The sequence below is a fragment of the Metopolophium dirhodum genome, chromosome 5 (genome assembly GCF_019925205.1).
Source record: "Metopolophium dirhodum isolate CAU chromosome 5, ASM1992520v1, whole genome shotgun sequence".
NCBI lineage: Eukaryota > Metazoa > Arthropoda > Insecta > Hemiptera > Aphididae > Metopolophium > Metopolophium dirhodum.
The window spans coordinates 35,382,430-35,401,522 of NC_083564.1; the positions used below are offsets into that span (position 1 = coordinate 35,382,430).

Here is a 19,093-nt window from a genome sequence, read left to right on the forward strand (position 1 = left end):
AAATGTACGATTAAGAAAACACTAAAATGATTGTGCGTGGGTCAGAGAGAGAAATAAATGGTGCACTAAAAATCTGACATCCTCTTAAGTGTTATCAAGTTGAAGAAGCAGTTGATTGTTGACAATTTGACATTTGACATCTAAAAGTAAGATTATTATCTAGGCAACCTCATGGGCTTTTTATTATATTTTAATTTTAACGCGAGTTATGAGTAATTGTTAATTTTTTATACATTTTAAAATACTCATAACTCGCTTTAAAATTAAAATATACTAAAAAATCCATGAGGCAGCTTAGATAAAAGTCTTACCTTTAGATTTTATAAGAGGTCAATCACTCTAATTTTTAAATTAACGGAGCTACACGTATTTGGCTGAGCGTAAAATTTGCTATGTTACGCACTTGTAAGACGGAGAAAACACATGCGGGTATAACGTCCTCTTAACTGTGGTAGGTATCATGATTGGAAGTAAAGTTGATTAGCAGGGCTGTGAATTTAATGCAATGAAAAAGTGTTAAATTATTGTCTGCATGTATGTACTAAAAACAGGCAAAATATGCACTTCAAATTCAAAAAAATACTTAAAAATTTTTTAAAATAATAAATAATAATTCAAATTGGTTTAAAAAAAAAATTCTTTATTTACACACTTGGTGTCTTGGTAGGTAGATACCTATTTATTTTTCTAAACGGATGAACCGAAGAAATCATGAAATCGTGCAATTAATATGAACTAACCCCTAATATTATGTAAAATAAGATTTTGGCCGAATCCGGTGTAGCAAAAAAGCATGTAAATGCATTTAATTCACAGCCCTGGTAATAAGTTATGATTTATCTGTAGTGGGAACCGGGGTACAGTGAGACGCATATTGGTAACGGTGTTGTAATAAAAGCGTAAAAATAAAAAAATACGTACAAACAAATCATAAAAGCCAACTGTAATAAATACTAATTTATGGAAAAGTATATTAAAAAGCATTGTTATTATAAATGAAACAAAACTATGAACTATGGACCGTAACATAATATAGGTATTTCTATATTTTTAGCTCTATAATTTCTGTTAAAATATTAGGACAATTTATTAAGTTTAATTTAACTACAACATTCTAGTAGAGTCCGAACAAATTTGGTTCCACGACTCTGATCATACAAACTTTAAATACTAAACTACGGGCCTGAAATTTAGTTTATATACAGATCTAAATAATCCAAAACAAATATTGCTTCAAAATATAAAAATAAAGTGTCTTGTATTCTAGTAAGTAGGTAACTATCAAAAAAAAAACTAAAAAAAATCATACTTGAAATCTATGTATAATATACGTATATTGTAATAAATGTTCAAATGTTTACTATAGTACATTATAAAAAATTAATTAAAGTTCAATAAAATACATTATAACAGGTGTTCAAATGTACATTTCACACCACATATTTTGTTATTTCACACAGTCTCTCTTCAATTTCAAATTTTTCTTCAAATTATCTACGAAATATAAATGTTTAGTAAATTGGAAGACTTGATTAAGTATTTAATCATTTATCTAAAAGAGATGTGCCGGGTCGCCAAATGACTATATCGAGGGGCCGTGGTGCAAGTGTCGTCCATAAATATCATAACATATATTATATTAGAAATACAAATTTAATATTTCACTAACAGTAAATATTATAAAAAAAAATATTACGAGATGTACTATACTCATATTATATTATGATTGTATTAGTTACAAACTCTTGAATTAAGAGTTATGTTTGAGGATTTAATTAATTTCCTAAAAGAAATTCCTCAAGGTTGCATTAGTAGGACGAGGGACCGTAGTTAAAGAGCCGTTCACCAATAAAGTACCGAAAAAAAAACGATTAATTCAAATATAGAAGGTACTTATATCATATAGTTTTATCAAAGTATGATTGTGTTAGTCGCAGTCTTGTGTAAATGATATTGTCTTAAGTTCTCCCAGTCTAATTATACAAAATACTGAAAATTAATGAAATCACAAATATTAATACAATAGAGAGACCGTGCATTGATTTACAAATTTGTCTTAAATTTACTTTTTGCATAGAGAATATGAAGGTGGGCTGGGCTTTTAATATCAGAGTATGGGGGACAGGCTGGGATTTCATATAATGAATTGAAATATTTGTGGACACTGGACGACCAAAAGGACCATCCTCCATAGCATGTTTGAATAAGTCCAAAATAAAATTAATTGAATAAGTTATAAAGTTGCTCTCCCGTGCTCGCCATTATCCTGGTATTTTTAAAAAAAACATGAAGCTAAAAAAAATCATTAAAAAAAACCTTTCATGTGCATGTGTTGTCTCCAAGTGTGTGTTGTGAGAGGATAGATGCTGATAAATCATTAATAGAGACTCGTTGATCGCTTTTATGTGTTTTAAATTGTTTACACGAGTGAGCTGGATATGGCTCCACCATAGATAATAAAGATATGGATAGGTTATTATGGTCTTATCAGCGGTCTTCGAGGGGAACAATATTGAGGCCAAATAAAGTATACCTATATCGAGTATCGACTATCAATATAAAGGAGCCTCAATTTGCCTTCCCCTCAGCATGGATTAAGGTGTCAACAATCAAAGAATCAACTTGATAATCAAACACTTAAGTTCAGCAACCTGCAACTCAGGATCTTTTTATTCTATGTTTCCTAATAAGTCATACGAAGGTTAGTTAGGTAAACCTATGGTTAGTTGAAGCTACGGTGATGATAGACGACTATCATCACTGGTCGTGAGCTTTGCGATGATCTTTTCCTACTAACTATCAAGGTATTCGATATTGTAAACATAACAATGAAAGAAAATATTTAAATATTATTAATTTGGTTAGATGAGGTAAGATGAGGATAGGACAGGAAATTAGACGTTAACTAATTATCATAGTTTTTAACTCGGTCTTAAAGACTGTCAGCTAGAGTTGTACCAGTATAGTTATTAAAAACTTAAATACAGCCAACATTAATTAATGATTTTTTTACCACAACAAATTATAAAATGTAGATAGATATTTGACTATGTTTTTATTGCATTTTGCCAAACACAATATTATTTTAAATTAAACATTATTTTATGTCCTTCATAAATAAAAATCACATAGTAAAGTCCGTACAGGACATTTTTCTTATTTCATTTCTTTGCATCCTTTATAAATTACATTCATTTTATACATTTTCTTATACATATATTACGGTGATACACCTGTGATCATAATAAACCTAGTTGTTGGATTGTAGTTAACATGTATTACGGTATTTAGCTTCCATCGTATTCTTTTGGTTAGTGTTATTTCACCCAGGTTTCTCAAACAATTTTTTTTTTCGATTCATTGAACTCTAGTAGATTTTTTTGTATAAATATTTTTCGACAATAACCGGCTATACCCAGGAGTACACTGAGTACCTGTGTACATACTATATAATTTGAATAGATGCTGGCTAGGTTTTATCACGTTCCCCATTCAATTTAATTTTTTATATAATTAACTTTTTTTGATTTTTTTTATTTATTTCTTTTTTTAAAACATTTACAACCTGGTGCCATATGATTTATTTAAAATTTTTTTTTGCCTCTTAAAATGCGTTTGCCTGCGGGTGCCCACGTTCCCCTATCAATTTTTTTTCATAAATTTAATTCAATTGATTTTTAATATGAATATTTTCAAATATGTAAGTCTTCAGACAATACTAAATGTTTAATTTTATCTCATTTGTGTATGCTTTATGATGTTAATTTGTCTACAGGCTTCCGTGCTCACATCCACATTTTTTTAATGTTATTTATTCCTATTGATCTTTTAATATAGATTTTTTAAACAATGACAAGCCAGTGCCAAATTTTTTTTTGCCTTCTAAAATGCATTTGCCTGCTGCCGCCCACATCATCTTTTCAATTTTTATGAATTTATCTTTAGGTAATGAAATTGTATACATTTTTTAAACATTCGCAACCTGGTGCTCTATAAAAATCCTTCTTTAATGAACTAAATATTTGGAATAGTTTTTTCTGTTTAAGATAGTGGACATTTTAGTTTAAAGTTTTTAATTTCAATTTTTTTTTGTTTTCTAAAATGCTTTTGCCTGCGGGCGCCAACACCCTCCTTCAATTTTTTTTTTGTCATGTGACTAGTTGAATTTTTTTGTATAGACTTGAACAATGATAAACTTGGTGCCCTATGAATAAACCTTCTTGATTGAACTAATAATTTTTTTTTGTTTTCTAAAATGCATTTGCCTGCGGGCGCCAACACCCGCTTTCAATTTTTTTTTTTGTTGTGTAACTCTAGTTGAATTTTTCCTACATACTTTTTAAACATTGATAACCTGGTGCCCTCTGAATAATTTAACATTAATGAACTAAATATTTTGAATAGTTTTTTCTCTTTAAGATTCTGGGCATTTTAGTTTGTACTTTGTAATGTGTTTTCCTACAGTATAATTTTTTTTTGTTTTCTAAAATGCTTTTGCCTGCCGGTGCCAACACCTCCCTTCAATTTTTTTTTATGATTTTAACATTAGCCGATTTTTTTAAATATTGATAACCTGGTGCACTTTGAATAATCCATCCTTAATGAACTAAATATTTTGAATAGTTTTTTTCTGTTTAAAATTCTGGACATTTTAGTTTGAAGTTTTAAATTTCAATTTTTTTTTGTTTTCTAAAATGCTTTCGCCTGCGGGCGCCAACACCCTCTTTCAATTTTTTTTTTTGTCATTTGACTAGTTGAATTTTTTGTATAGACTTGAACAATGATAACTTGGTGCCCTATGAATAAACCTTTTTGATTGAACTAAATATTTCTATTAGTTTTTTCTGTTTAAGATTCTGGACATTTTAGTTTGAAGTTTGTAATGCGTATTGACACAATATAATTAATTTCAATTTTTTTTTGTTTTCTAACATGTTTTTGCAAGCGGGCGCCAACACCCTCCTTCAATTTTTTTTTTTGAGTTATGTGACTAGTGGAATTTTTTGTATAGACTAGAACAATGATGACTTGGTGCCCTATGAATAAATCTTCTTGAATAAACTATATATTTCTATTAGGTAGTTTTTTCTGTTTAAGATTCTGGACATTTTAGTTTGAAGTTTGTAATGCGTATTGACACAATATAATTAATTTCAATTTTTTTTTGTTTTCTAACATGTTTTTGCAAGCGGGCGCCAACACCTCCCTTCAATTTTTTTTTTTAGTTATGTGACTAGTCAAATTTTTTGTATAGACTAGAACAATGATGACTTGGTGCCCTATGAATAAATCTTCTTGAATAAACTATATATTTCTATTAGTTTTTTCTGTTTAAGATTCTGGGTATTTTAGTTTGTACTTTGTAATGTGTGTTCCTACTATTTAATTTCTATTTAACACCTGTATTCAATTTTTTTTTATGATTTTAACATACGCCGAATTTTTTAATTATTGATAATTTGGTAGTTCCATGTAATCCAACTTTAAAATCGTTTTTTAAAAGCATACCATTCTAAGTTAAATTTAATTAAGATTTAATTTATTTAAGATTTAATTTAAATCTTAGTTAAATTTCGGCAAGACTATCCTGAAATCGCTAAAATTGCACCGAGAAATTTTATGGGCTTTTCGACAACTTATCTGTGTGAATTATTGTCAACGTGCTTTTTCTACTTTAATTTTTTTTTTAAATAAACTGAATGTTTGGAGTGATTTAAGACTAAAACTATCCAGTCTTAATCTAGTTATTGACTCTTTCGTGGAGGATAAGCAATGTCAAAAATCACATTAAATTGCTTAACACTTAAACTTGTGATTAAATTGAATAAAGTTTTTTTCAAATCTTTTATTTCTAATAACTTACGTAGGTATATAATATAAGTAATAAGTATATAAATTTATATAATATATAGGTATATTTATACGTGTGTTATTAGTAGGCGTCAAAGATTATTTTACAAAATTGGTGGTCGGTACAACTAAAATGTTGGGAACCGCTGAATTAGATAATGCATTGTTATATAAATGTCAATCACTATTGATTACTAAAATCATATAGCATATTAGTGATACGCACAGAACCCTATTCAGTCTACTTTGGTGTTTACATAGTGCAGCTAGTGATTCGTGTAGATCTTTATAGTATTTCAATTTAGTCCTGGTAAAATAATTGATATAACAATATGTATTTACCAGTTATTCTAACTTTAATTTTGAGTTTTGTAACAAAACTAACAATTTGTAATGAAAGACCAGTGATTGGAATACTAACACAAGAAGTTTATTGGTCTTCTCTAAACCATTTAAAACCATATTATAATAATTCGTGTATAGCTGCATCTTATGTTAAAGCAATTGAAGCTTCTGGAGGGCGAGTTGTACCAGTTTTCACAAACAGGACTACTGAATATTATACGTATGTAACATCAGCAAATTTCATTTCTCAAAACAGAATTTACTACCTATATTATAAAACGTTTCAGGGATGTAGTGAACAAAGTAAATGGAATTTTGGTCCCTGGAGGAGGATGTGCGTTTAATATTAGTTTCGGAATCAGTCAATCTACGAATGAAGTTTTTAACATTGCCAAACGTGTAATTAATGTATAATTTAATAAATCAATTTATTTTTTATACTTTTTATAAGGACAAACATTTTGATAATTTCTAGATACATTGCCTGGCAGTCATTCAATAATCAATATATAGCCGTTCGTAAAAAATAAATTCGATCATTTCAACAATATAAATATTGACTTGGCAGGAATAAACGGATTTTTCTCATTTTTTTTTTTTTATATAAAAGAGGAACACATTATTCACTAAATTTCAAAATATTAAACTATTTGTGAATGTTTAAATGCTTATTATTGCATCTTCTGGAAATGCATTGTTGAAAATTGTAGTCTAATGCAACCTATATATAAACACAATAATACACAAATAGGTACACGCAGGTACACAACATTTTTTTGTACATTACATTATTATTTTCGATAAATTAAATTGTTTTGTGTCGAAAACCTTGAGAATGTACCTAATACAAATTACAATTAAGCATCTTCATAAGGAATTATCTACCTAAATTATTAGTTTATAATTTCTATACGCAATACAGTTTTTAAAATATTTAAACTAATTTTAAGTTTTGAATTTTGATTGCCACAAATTCATTCTAACATTTCTTAACACCATTCTACGATATGTCAGCATTGAGTTATTATAAATTAATAACTAATGTATGCGTGAACAAATATTATAATATCAGCGTTATTTAATATATTAATCGTTTTTTGGTAAATATTAATTTAACCTACCTACCGTAAATTAGAAAAACTAATAAAAAAATCGATAATTTTATTAATTCCGATTCATTTTGATTATTAATACCTTTTCATTCACAGGATTTCACACAATAGCTAAGGTACTTTTTATTTGTACTAATGTTACGTGATGCCCCTTCAGGGATCCAAAAGATGATGATTTGATATAAAAGTAGTAGTCAATTGAACAGTAAATGAAATGTTGTTTATTATAATAGTATAAATGTATAATATCGTCGTCTTGCAGTGTATATGGCTGAGTGGCGTGAAGTACCTCTGTTCTTAGTGGCTTTGGTACATCTGATAATGCTCTGTCTCTAGCGTCCTTAAATACGATGTCGGCTCCTTTGATATGATCGGCTCGTGGACCCGCAGGTGTCCTTTAGGTGTAGCTCGGAAAGTGGTTGTTTTCGTAGAGATGAAACTATCGCCTCGTATGCTAATTTTGTTATGTTCGCTAATTCTGACTAGTTTTTGCCAAAATTTCAAATTAACTGGTTTGCCAAAATGCTACTTTATATGGATAGGATTATAGTTTATAAATTGTGCCAGATTTATGGACTATAGTCCATTGTAAGGTTAAACGCTGTGGCTCGGTTAACATATTATAATATTAATACGTAGAGTCTATTTATCATTTACACTAATTTCGCTTAAATTTTGTAACTATCAGACGGCGATAAGTGCGAGAACATCAAAATATACTAGACCTTTGTCCGACATTGCGTCATCCTGAGATTAAAATAGCCAGGTAAATAGATTATGTTTATTTAACGAATTAATTAGATAACGCGATGTTATATAAAGGTTAATCAATTGATTACAAAATTCATTTTAATAATGCACACAGAATCATAATCAATCCATATTGGCGTGTACTCTGTGCTAGTGATTTTTATCGATCGTTATAATATTTCAATTTAGTCCTGGTAAAATTTATACAACAATATGTATTTACCAGTTATTCTAACTTTAATTTTGAGTTTTGTAACAAAACTAACAATTTGTAATGAAAGTCCAGTAATTGGAATACTAACACAAGAAGTTTATTGGTCTTATCTAAACCATTTAAAACCATATAATAACTCGTATATAGCTGCATCTTATGTTAAGGCAATTGAAGCTTCTGGAGGGCGAGTTGTACCAGTTTTCACAAACAGGACTACTGAATATTATACGTATGTAACATCAGCAAATTTCATTTCTCAAAACAGAATTTACTACCTATATTATAAAACGTTTCAGGGATGTAGTGAACAAAGTAAATGGAATTTTGGTCCCTGGAGGAGGATGTGCGTTTAATATTAGTTTCGGAATCAGTCAATCTACGAATGAAGTTTTTAACATTGCCAAACGTGTAATAATTAATTTATAATTTTATAAATTTATTATTTTTCTAAGGCTATTTATAAGTCTAGATATTTTGATAATTTCTAGTTACGTTGCATGGCGGCCATTCTATTGAAGTAATTGAGATTTCTGGTGATATTTAATGTGATTTCAAAATTCAGGGTCCAAAGCCATCTTTATAATGTGTTCCTCTTTTAGATATAAAAAAGCAAATGAGAAAATTCCGTTTATTCCTACCAAGTTGATATTTATTGTTGAAATATGTAGTTAATTTTTACGTACCTACGGACTATATTATATTTAATCAACGGCAAAATACAAAAATTTCAATTTCTGCTTGCCGAAACATACCAGCTGTTGAGCTGTTTGGATCAATTTTTAAAATCATTTATTAGTGTACCCTTATATTGTGGTTAATATGACATATTTGAAATCTTCAAATATCACAGTTTCGTAATTTGGCAGTACGTTGATTATTCAGTCATTACATATTTTAGATTCTGAGCGAAGTGAAAGAATGTATTGGTTTTACAATGATGTGTGGTTTTTTTTTCTGTCCGTCAGTAACAATAAATTTAGATAGTAAGCATGCTTCGATTTTTAAGATCAGCATCTTTTCTGATAGAAAAGTGAAGCTAGTTAGTACTTTTGTGAGGTCAAAATTAAAAATTCCAAGTAATTTTAGAAAGCGTCGAGGAAAACTACTGACAAATTACGAAAAACCACTAAAAATGGGATTTTAATTTCTAACTAAAATTGTTTGTTTATCACCATACCAACGAATAAAAAATAATAATATTATAAGGACTACGTTAACTGCTCAGAATCGTTTTTCGTGTAAAATGGCTTATCATTGTGTTCAAATATAACATATCCATTACAGCTACTGTACAGCAGAGAGGTACCCACTTGTTCACCTTTTTATTAGGTACATATTTTTACCGTAAAGTTTAGATCGCTTTTTTCTATACTGTAGGGAAACACAATTATGTCTCGTGATAAAAATTTTAGTATCTCGATTATTCTGTTTACATTAATTGTTTATAGATTAATGATGGTGGAGATCATTTTCCAATACTTGGAATTTGTCTAGGATTTGAACTTCTTTTAATCTCATCCATTGGTGGAAAAAATCCTCTGATACGTTGTAATTCGAACAACGTGAATTTACCACTAAATTTAATACCAACAATGGAAGATAAAAGTGTGTTATTCAAAACAATGCCAAAGGATATTCGAAACATATTACTTACAGAACCAGTCACAGCAAATCATCATACGTATGTTTAACTATTCAATATCTTTAAATAACCTGTAGCTTGTATAGGCTATGTATAATTTAATTTACCATTAATGTATATTAAGTATTCGTGTACCCATTCCTAGCAAAGTATGCTCAGCTATTTAAGTATGCTATAAATATTAAATTTTAATAAGTTAAAATAAGTGAATGTACAAACAAAATTAAGATATTAGATTAGGATGAACATTTAAACGGGCAATATTTTCAAGACACGAGTATATAATAATAGTCATTAGCTAAATAAAGACAAACTTTCGGTGTTCAGTGTGGTGTTAGGTACGTGATAATTACTCAGATAGAAGGGTCGCTAACCAGTAACCGAGACTAGCTGCAGGGGGGGTGGGGATAGAAATCGCCATATGATAAAATAACGCCACGTAGGAACATTACGTAATTTTGAACGTTAGGTACCTACTATACATTTTTGAACCAGCTACTGTCTTCTATGATTCTACTATGATTTCTTAAAATTTATATTATATTAACTAGGTATTACAATATTATAGTATCATAAACTTCTAAATGGCTTTTTATTACTTCTAATAAAACAAATTTAAAAAAAAGATTTCTTAAGTCTTGAACATTTTCTACTAGATCTTGATTCTTAATAATAAAATAATATACATCAAAATTGATAATGATTTTATTAATTTATTTACTTGAGCATTTTTTATGAGGAGCTTAATAAGAGATATCATAGTAATATTGGTATAATTTTTTTTTACAGACATTGTATAACAAAAAAAAAACTTTACGTCAATGGAGTTAGATAACTTTTGGAATTCTATAACAGTAAATAAAGATGAAAATAATTTGACATTCATATCTACAGCTGAAGCTAAAAATTACCCATTTGTGGGTTTACAATTCCATCCGGAAAAAAATGCTTATGAATGGGTAAAAAATGACCCTCATAGTTGGTCAGCAATTTATTCAGCACGCTATTTTTATGATTGGTTTGTAAATGAATGTCGTAAAAATAACCACAGATATATCAATGAAAGTATGCTGGAAAATGAATTAATTTATAATTACCCTACCACATACGTGGCAAAATTGAATTCTACTTTCGAGCAAGTTTACTTTTTTAACGAATAAAAATCAATCACTATGGGTGCATTAAAATTGTAGATTTTTACAATTAATTCAGTTGATACTTTTTATATATTGTTACCTAATGATGAATCACTGTCCTGTATACTATATTAATATTTTAAGATACCGTCATCTTTAAATTATTTAAGTATATTAATTAATATAGTTAATAGTTATACTTTTGTGAAAAACACATAAATTGAGAGACGTGACTTTTTATAACAACAACAAATAATTACTGAAATAAAATTTCATTTTAACAGTTTTGAAAATTTCTGGGTTAATCCTAGTTGGTGAGCAGAGTGAGCAAGTTGAAAAGCTTATTAGCTTTACGTAATTTAATTTTAGGCCTATATACCTATATATAATTACCCGTAATATATAGATTGTATATTATAGAAGGTACTTAATTTATAAAATATTTATTTAAACAAAATGTATCCAAATAACATTTTTGCACGCTTAAATTAAGTTCGGTTAATTTACCGAGTGTTGGGCAGATCCTCCCACGCCACGTATCCACCACGTATCAATTTTTGTAAACATTTTGAACTTGATATGTATGACGTGTGTATTGGTATGTACTTCGGTATACAAAAAAGTTGTGCAAACGTATTTTTGATAATTTTAGATTGCTGTATGAACATGAAAATAATTAAATAATTTTAAAGTTTGTTACAAATGAGTTCTTCGTGTTTTCTGTAATTTAAATCTAGAAAATAACGACCAAATATTTTCAAAACTGACAAGTAATAAAGTAGTACCAATAATTTTATTTTTATACATATTTAAAAAAACTTGCATTTTGGGTTTTTGGATTTCATAAATAATTAGGTTGGGTATATACGATGTTATCGTACATTTTGGTCGTTTTTAGATTTTACTAGTTTAAAGAATTATCATCCCAGTGTACAATAACCGGTGATTAATACTGGTGATAACCCACATTTTCACGGTGGGTACATTGTATAATAATGACTTATAACTTACAAGGGAGCCGAATAAATTTATTATATTAAAAAATAGTGAAAATTAAATTTTGTTGTAAAAATGTAGCATTATTATTTATTAGAAATACTTCAAATTTAATAAAAACACAAGCATCGAAAATTTCATAGCATCGCTATTTAAATTATATAGAACATATGTAGAAGGTTGGTACAATATAATTAAAGGTGTCTATTGTAGTACCTATCCCCTCAGGACAAAATCTTAAACATTTCCACTGATGACATCACCGATTATATTTACTACTTAATAGTACCAATAGTAGGTGAGCTCACTATTGCATACTAAAAATAATTTTTCATGCTTGAAAATTGATTGATTGCAAACTACCTGCTGATGTTTATAGCCACAAATAAATGTTAGACGATGGCCGCGGGCCAAGGTTGGTGGCAGGGGAGATGGAGTATTTAATACTTTGCGTATTTAGTTAAAATAAATTTTTTTTAAAAATAAAATAAAATTAAGGCCTTGATTGCATTGGTCAGTAGACTTGGAAGGAGTATTGGTGTATTACATATTTACATACCTACCTAATCTAATATAAATTATTGAATATCATGAATGTATTGTTATAAGTATTACGTGGTTTCTATGAAACTACGTTTACTACGTATATATACTACTATAAGAGCTCATTATTAGTATATCATAATAAAATTATAATAAATAAATGTAGGTATTTCACATTTTAATGAGGATAACTTCTGAAATGATTTATTAAAGGAAAAAATATAGCTATGTACTTAAGTGTATAGTTTATACGCGTTTTTTGTATAATTTATCAAATTTTATTTTAGTTATTATTATTTTGCTCAAAATTCAATTTTTAATGATAAATAAACGTACTCAAATAGGTACCATCGGGTTTCGTGGTGTCTTAGCATATTTAAAAATGTTAATAGTAACGTTCGATTGAAAAAATATGTACCTGGGTAAGCTCAGGTCAACTTAAAATCAATATTTTGATATTTATAATTGTCGATCGAAACAATGTACTTATATCATATATTTATTATGACAAAGCACATTCAGTAGGTACTTACTATATATATATAATATATTACTATCAATCTACATGAACAGTTATAACAATATGTATGTACCTATTATAAAAATTTAGGTACAATATACAATGTACAATATAGTGCACATAAAATGTTGATGATTAATAGCATATAATTTTATTACGACTGTCCGGAATTAATTATTAGGAGATATACAGTATTTTAGGAAATAAAAACAGTTACTCTATGGCAAACGAAACATTGCAGTTAATAATTATTAAACAATTATAGACTGCAAGTAAAATATCTATTAAAACACATTGGACAGCAACAGCGACATCACGGTGAGTAGATCATTACTAAAACGAAAATATAAAAATATTTTGAAAATTAAATTAGAAATATAAACAAATTAGGTAGGTACTCAATACAAAAAACCTACTTAGTTATATTGACGCAAATTTTATTACAATACAATTATGTTATAATTTGTTATGTTTAACAAAAAGTAATAATTATGTATTGATGTATTTAAAATTTAAATCGACGAAGTGTTCATGGTTAAAACTTTAAATTGGAAATACAAATTGACTGCAGACAGAACGTATCTATACAGATACCTAACGAACACTAAAATTGATTGATGATTATTACACTTAAAATAGAGTACTGTTACAGAAGGTAAGTATAAGATATAATTTAGATGGCATCTGAGTTAGTTAAAAATAGTTAATGATCATAATATAGGATGTGTTTCTAAAAAAGGCCGAGTATATATAACCAAGTGAACGTTTAATAATTCATACCTTATAATTTTAAACTGATGAACGCACGTCCGAAATTAGACTCAAAATATACCTATAATATGCTTAGATAAAAAATAACAAGTTGGCCTCGAAACGAACACAACCGCAATAATATATAGAATGTAATGTTTTTTTTCGTATCCCTTCTATCTATGGTTGCGCGTTCAAGACACTACTTATATTTTATAATACGTTAACATAAAATTGCAACAAGCGCAAGCACTAAAGTGTACGTCAGTAGGTATTTATACGTCTCAAAACTACCTCAGAGACTGCAGACGACCAGTCACTCCATAACTATACGATGAGACGTGTGCACGCCGTGACCGTGCCGCGATTGCAGTGATTTCGGGATCGACCATAATAATAATATTTCATCAGCATAATAATTATCTGTTTGGTTCTCCAACAGTTGTCGGAGTCGCCGTTGCGATATCGACGATCCTTTACTATACTATTCGACCAGAACGTACGGAAAATGGCATAAACTGAACGTAGCCCACGTGCCGCCGTGGCCATTGGTCGGCAACACGTTCAGAATGGTGACGGGGCTTGAACTCCAGGTGAACACATTCGACAGGATTTACAAACGGTTCGCCGGCGAGAGATATTGCGGTTTCTATCAGATGAAGACGCCGTTCCTGATGATCCGCGACCCTGAGCTCATCAACAGCATAATGATCAAAGATTTTTCGCACTTCGCCGATCGGGGTTTCCACAAGGACCCGTCAACAAATATACTAGCGAACGGGCTATTCTTTCTGTGCGGTCTTAAGTGGAAAACGATGAGACAGAAACTGAGCCCAGGGTTCTCGTCCGGCAAGCTGAAACTGACCTACAGCCAGATAGCTTCGTGCAGCGACGAACTGATGTGTTTCATCACGAAAAAAATTAAGGAAAATGATCAGATCGAAGTCAAGGAGACCATGGGCAAGTACTCAACAGACGTCATCGGGACGTGCGCTTTCGGTTTGAAATTGGACACAGTCAAGAACGGAAATTCGGATTTTCGTAAGTATGGAAAAGAACTACTCCAACCTACTTTCAGGACTGTTTTCGCTCAGATATTGGCGCTGACGTCACCGAGATTGACAAAACTATTGGGAATCGCTGAGTTTTCACCCGCAGCTTCAGCGTTTTACGAGTCAACGATAAACGAAGTCATCAGGTACAGGGAGGAGAACGGTATAGTCAGACATGACGTGGCACAGAGTTTGATAGAAGCGAGAAAAGACTTGGTGTTGGGCTCGACAAATGAAAGTAAGATTAATACCTATATTATACTTTTTAATGGTCAAATTAGCTTTATAGATGTGATAGGACATTCAACTAATCAGGTACAAAGAGTAAAGGAGAAATTTTTCACAAATAAAATCATAAATACGTTAAAAACTACTATTGAAATATGTGCTATAGGTGAGCCAAGAAGTATACTTTTTGAGTATTATTTACTTCAACATTTTAGGTGAGGCGCCGCCTCACTTACCTCGCCACCACTGGGAGCTTATAAATTGGCGGAGATAATTACAATATTAATATTTAAAAAAATAAACGATTTCTAGAATTTTCAAGTTAATGTAAGTAACCGCTCTGCTGTATAGTTAGAATATGTTAAGGGTTAGTATAGTTATAGTCATTGAGTAAGATACTGCAGTAATATATGTGTTAAATTTGAATTCAATGATAAATTATTGCATAACTTAAAAAACTTGGATTCGCCGAAAACATTGCATTTGAAATGAGTGCATAAAATATCTAAGTAATTACTAGATAAGCTTAAAAAAAATGCTTGCCTATTTATCTTTAATGTTTTTATATAGTTTTAATTACATTTTAAAGCTTTTTGACCAAATGAGAATATTTTTGTCGATATTTATAAACTACAATAATCGAAAATTTAAAACATCTAGTAAAGTTATATTATAATGTCTATAATTAAAAAAAGATTAAACATTTCTGGTCGGATAATATTATATATACCTACCTACCATATAAAACGTGTCCCCACTTATTGTAAAATGCACGGTGTTTTGATCTATGTATATGTATTATATGTTTCAGATGGATTTACCGAACAGGATATTGTTGCAAATGCAATCTTGATGTTTTTCGCCGGTTTCGAACCCGTGCCTTCCATGTTGAGTTTTTGATTGTATCAGTTAGCTTTGAACCCACACATCCAGGAAGAAATGTGTGACGAGATGAATTCAAAGTTGAAAAAACACGGGCAAATGAACAATGATTTTCTGGTGGATCTTCATTACACTGACATGGTATTGGCAGGTGAATATTACGATTTACGATTATATTAAATATAATAGGCCGCCATCCTCCAACCGGGCATGGCAGAAACCTACGGGTGCCCAATTCGAAATTCTGCCAAAACTAAACACACGTGTTAACCCAACCTACAGTACCCTCCCTCACAGTTGAAAAACCACCCACAATGGCCTATGTTGCCATGGGTTAATGAAAAAAAAATATATTAATATATAATAGGTATCGGATGATAATATATCGTGATGGATGCCCGGCGTTGATAAGTTTAGTGTCAACGACGGTCAACCGTCGACGAGTTTGCTGTAAACGTAACTTAGATACTGCTTTTGGAATCACATACATCTCCTCTGAAGTCTGTGTATTAAGTATTTACAGTGAAATATATCATAATATTTTCAAACTGTCGATTTCGTATATTTCAGAAACTGGGCGTATGTACGGAATAACCAGCGCGTTGTTCAGAGAAACAGTGAAAACATACCAAGTGCCCGGCGAGTCTTTGGTCATTGAAAAGGGCACTAGGATCATGATACCATTGTACAGTATTCATCACGATTCAGAATATTACCCCGATCCGTATAAATTTGACCCGCAAAGGTTTTCTCCGGAAGAAAAGGCTAAACGGATGTCTAGCACTTACTTACCGTTTGGCGACGGACCACGGTTTTGCATAGGTGGGTTTTGACCATTTCTTTTTAGGTAGTAAGTGCAATTCGACTATCCCGACTCAATGTGCTAAATAAATGAACGATTATTATTTTATTATAATAAAAATAAAATATAAAAACTCTTGATTCTAGTTTAAAAGTAGCATTTTTATATAAAATATTTACAATGATGTGTCTATAAAAAGAATAACATAGGTAATATTCGTAAATAGACATCCTTAGCTTACTTTCAAGCTTTTTAATTAAAAAAAGATGGGTAAGTGGATGTCGCTCTGCTGTACAGTATGTTACAAGTGGCTCACTGTAATGGATGTGAATAGGTATCATATAGGTACTTAATATTTATTGTAATATAATATAATATTAAACTCATTATACCCAGTTATTACGATTAAGTAGAAATAATATTTTTCAAATAATATTACAGTGTCTTTGTCGAAGAGTCAGCTGTACGAAGTTTCCGCTGTGCCACAAAACGGGTCGACGCCGGTCGCTGAACATGGGAAGTCCTCAAGTCCACCCAGCATCGTATTGATGAATCAACAATACATCTTACATCTTACATCTATCATTGCAATCTAATAATTATTCACCTGAATGCATGTAATCCTGAATGTACAGTTAATTTATTACTACCCATCTACAAAGTCAACACTGTATTAATAAAAGTATTTATTGTTAAAATAAAATTGAGTTCTATATTATTTGTAGGTACTTAAAAATTATTTGGGTATAAAGGAAACATATTTTAATCATACAAAATTAGATAAACTAAAAGACAAAAATAATAAGTAAATACGTCGTGTTAAAAATAGTTTTTAATTAATATAGGTAGGACAGGTACCTATTATGTAGGTAGGTACTTATCCAAAACTCGTTTATCAGGAATTAAATAAAAAGGGAGGTCAATTAAAAAAAGGTGGGTAAGCGGATGTCGCTCTGCTGTACAGTTGGTTACAAGTGGGTCACTGTAATGGATGGTGTTCAATTTGAATTCAATGATATAATATCATTGTATAAAAAAAACGATTCTGAGCGAAAACGGTCCGTCAGCCTATGATATTACCAAGTATATTTGATGATATTATAGTGAATAAAGTAATTTATAAATAACCTATTTACGTGGAACCTTGTTTTAAATTTTTAATCCTTAGCTACAAAAGTTGAACATTTTATAAATTTTTAACTACAAAATAATTATTAAATTATAAATTTGATCTTTAAATGCTTATAAATAAAAATTGAGCCTATGTATTTTTAATATTTTCTAACTGCTATTAGAACGATATATCAGCAGCCTTATATTAAATTTTCACGCTTTTATACCCAACAAATAAAATTTTATTGATATTTATAGAAAAAAAACTACAATAATTGAAAACTGACTATGTCCGTTAACAGCTCAAAAAGAGTCAAAATATTTTCAAAATTGTATGGTGTATAGAAAATGCTAATATAAACATTCAGTGAAATTTTCAAGTATCTACAGTCATACGTTTTTTAATTACAACAAAATAAGAAAATCGTTACATGAGAAATCGAGTGAATATCAAATGTTGTAAAAATATGAATTTCAAACGTTCATAAAAATTTAATTTGACTTTCTTGTAGACATTTTTTTTTTTTTGATAAAGGTAGACAAACTTATGAGTAATCTTATATTACATTTTCAAATCTTAGATTTAAAAAGAAAAATTTTTATCAACTCAAAATAATTTGCTAATTTTCGTGATTTTTCAGTATTTTGTCAAAATTTGAACTTTAAATGCTTATAAATAAAAACTGTGACTAAGGATTTTCAATTTTTTTTGAAACAATAGCTTAGGAATCTTCTATTATATTTTCAAGCTTTTTTACTCAACAGATAAAATTTTATTGATATTTATAGAAAAAATAACTAAAAAATTGAAAACTGAAAATGTCCGTAAACAGCTCAAAATAAGTCAAAATATTTGGAAAATGTTATGGTGTATAGAAAATGCTAATATAAGCATTCAGTCAAAATTTAATGTACCAACGGTCATTTGCTTTAGAGTTGCACCAAAAACCAAAATCGATTTTCTCGAAAACAGACTTTGCGTAAAAAATTCCAGTTTTTCCTTTGTTTTTCACGTCGCTTTTGAAAACTACTGGGAAAATTTTACTTTTGACCCCCCCATAGTACCAACTAGATTTACTTTCCTATCAGAAAAGTTACCGTTAAAGAGAATTCAAGCACTTTTACTGTCCTAAAAGGTGATGACAGACACAAAAAAAA

The 19,093-nt window shown here is 29.7% G+C and overlaps 2 protein-coding genes and 1 pseudogene across 2 annotated transcripts; all 3 read left to right on the plus strand.

Moving 5' to 3' along the window:
• The first annotated feature begins 6,107 nt into the window (after positions 1–6,107).
• LOC132944192 (gamma-glutamyl hydrolase B-like) lies at positions 6,108–7,194 on the plus strand. Its single transcript, XM_061013418.1, has 3 exons — positions 6,108–6,415; positions 6,483–6,594; positions 6,671–7,194. The coding sequence occupies exons 1-3, from the start codon at positions 6,183–6,185 to the stop codon at positions 6,695–6,697; spliced, it is 372 nt and encodes a 123-aa protein (XP_060869401.1). The 5' UTR covers positions 6,108–6,182; the 3' UTR covers positions 6,698–7,194.
• Positions 7,195–8,145: 951 nt separating this feature from the next.
• On the plus strand, positions 8,146–11,120 carry LOC132944191 (gamma-glutamyl hydrolase A-like). The gene is given in 5 exon segments (XM_061013417.1): positions 8,146–8,500; positions 8,568–8,679; positions 9,720–9,952; positions 10,703–10,715; positions 10,717–11,120. Coding segments are annotated over 5 exon segments (945 nt in total). The 5' UTR covers positions 8,146–8,270; the 3' UTR covers positions 11,074–11,120.
• A 1,324-nt stretch (positions 11,121–12,444) lies between these two features.
• Positions 12,445–17,514, plus strand: LOC132945706 (probable cytochrome P450 6a13; annotated as a pseudogene).
• Positions 17,515–19,093: the final 1,579 nt, after the last annotated feature.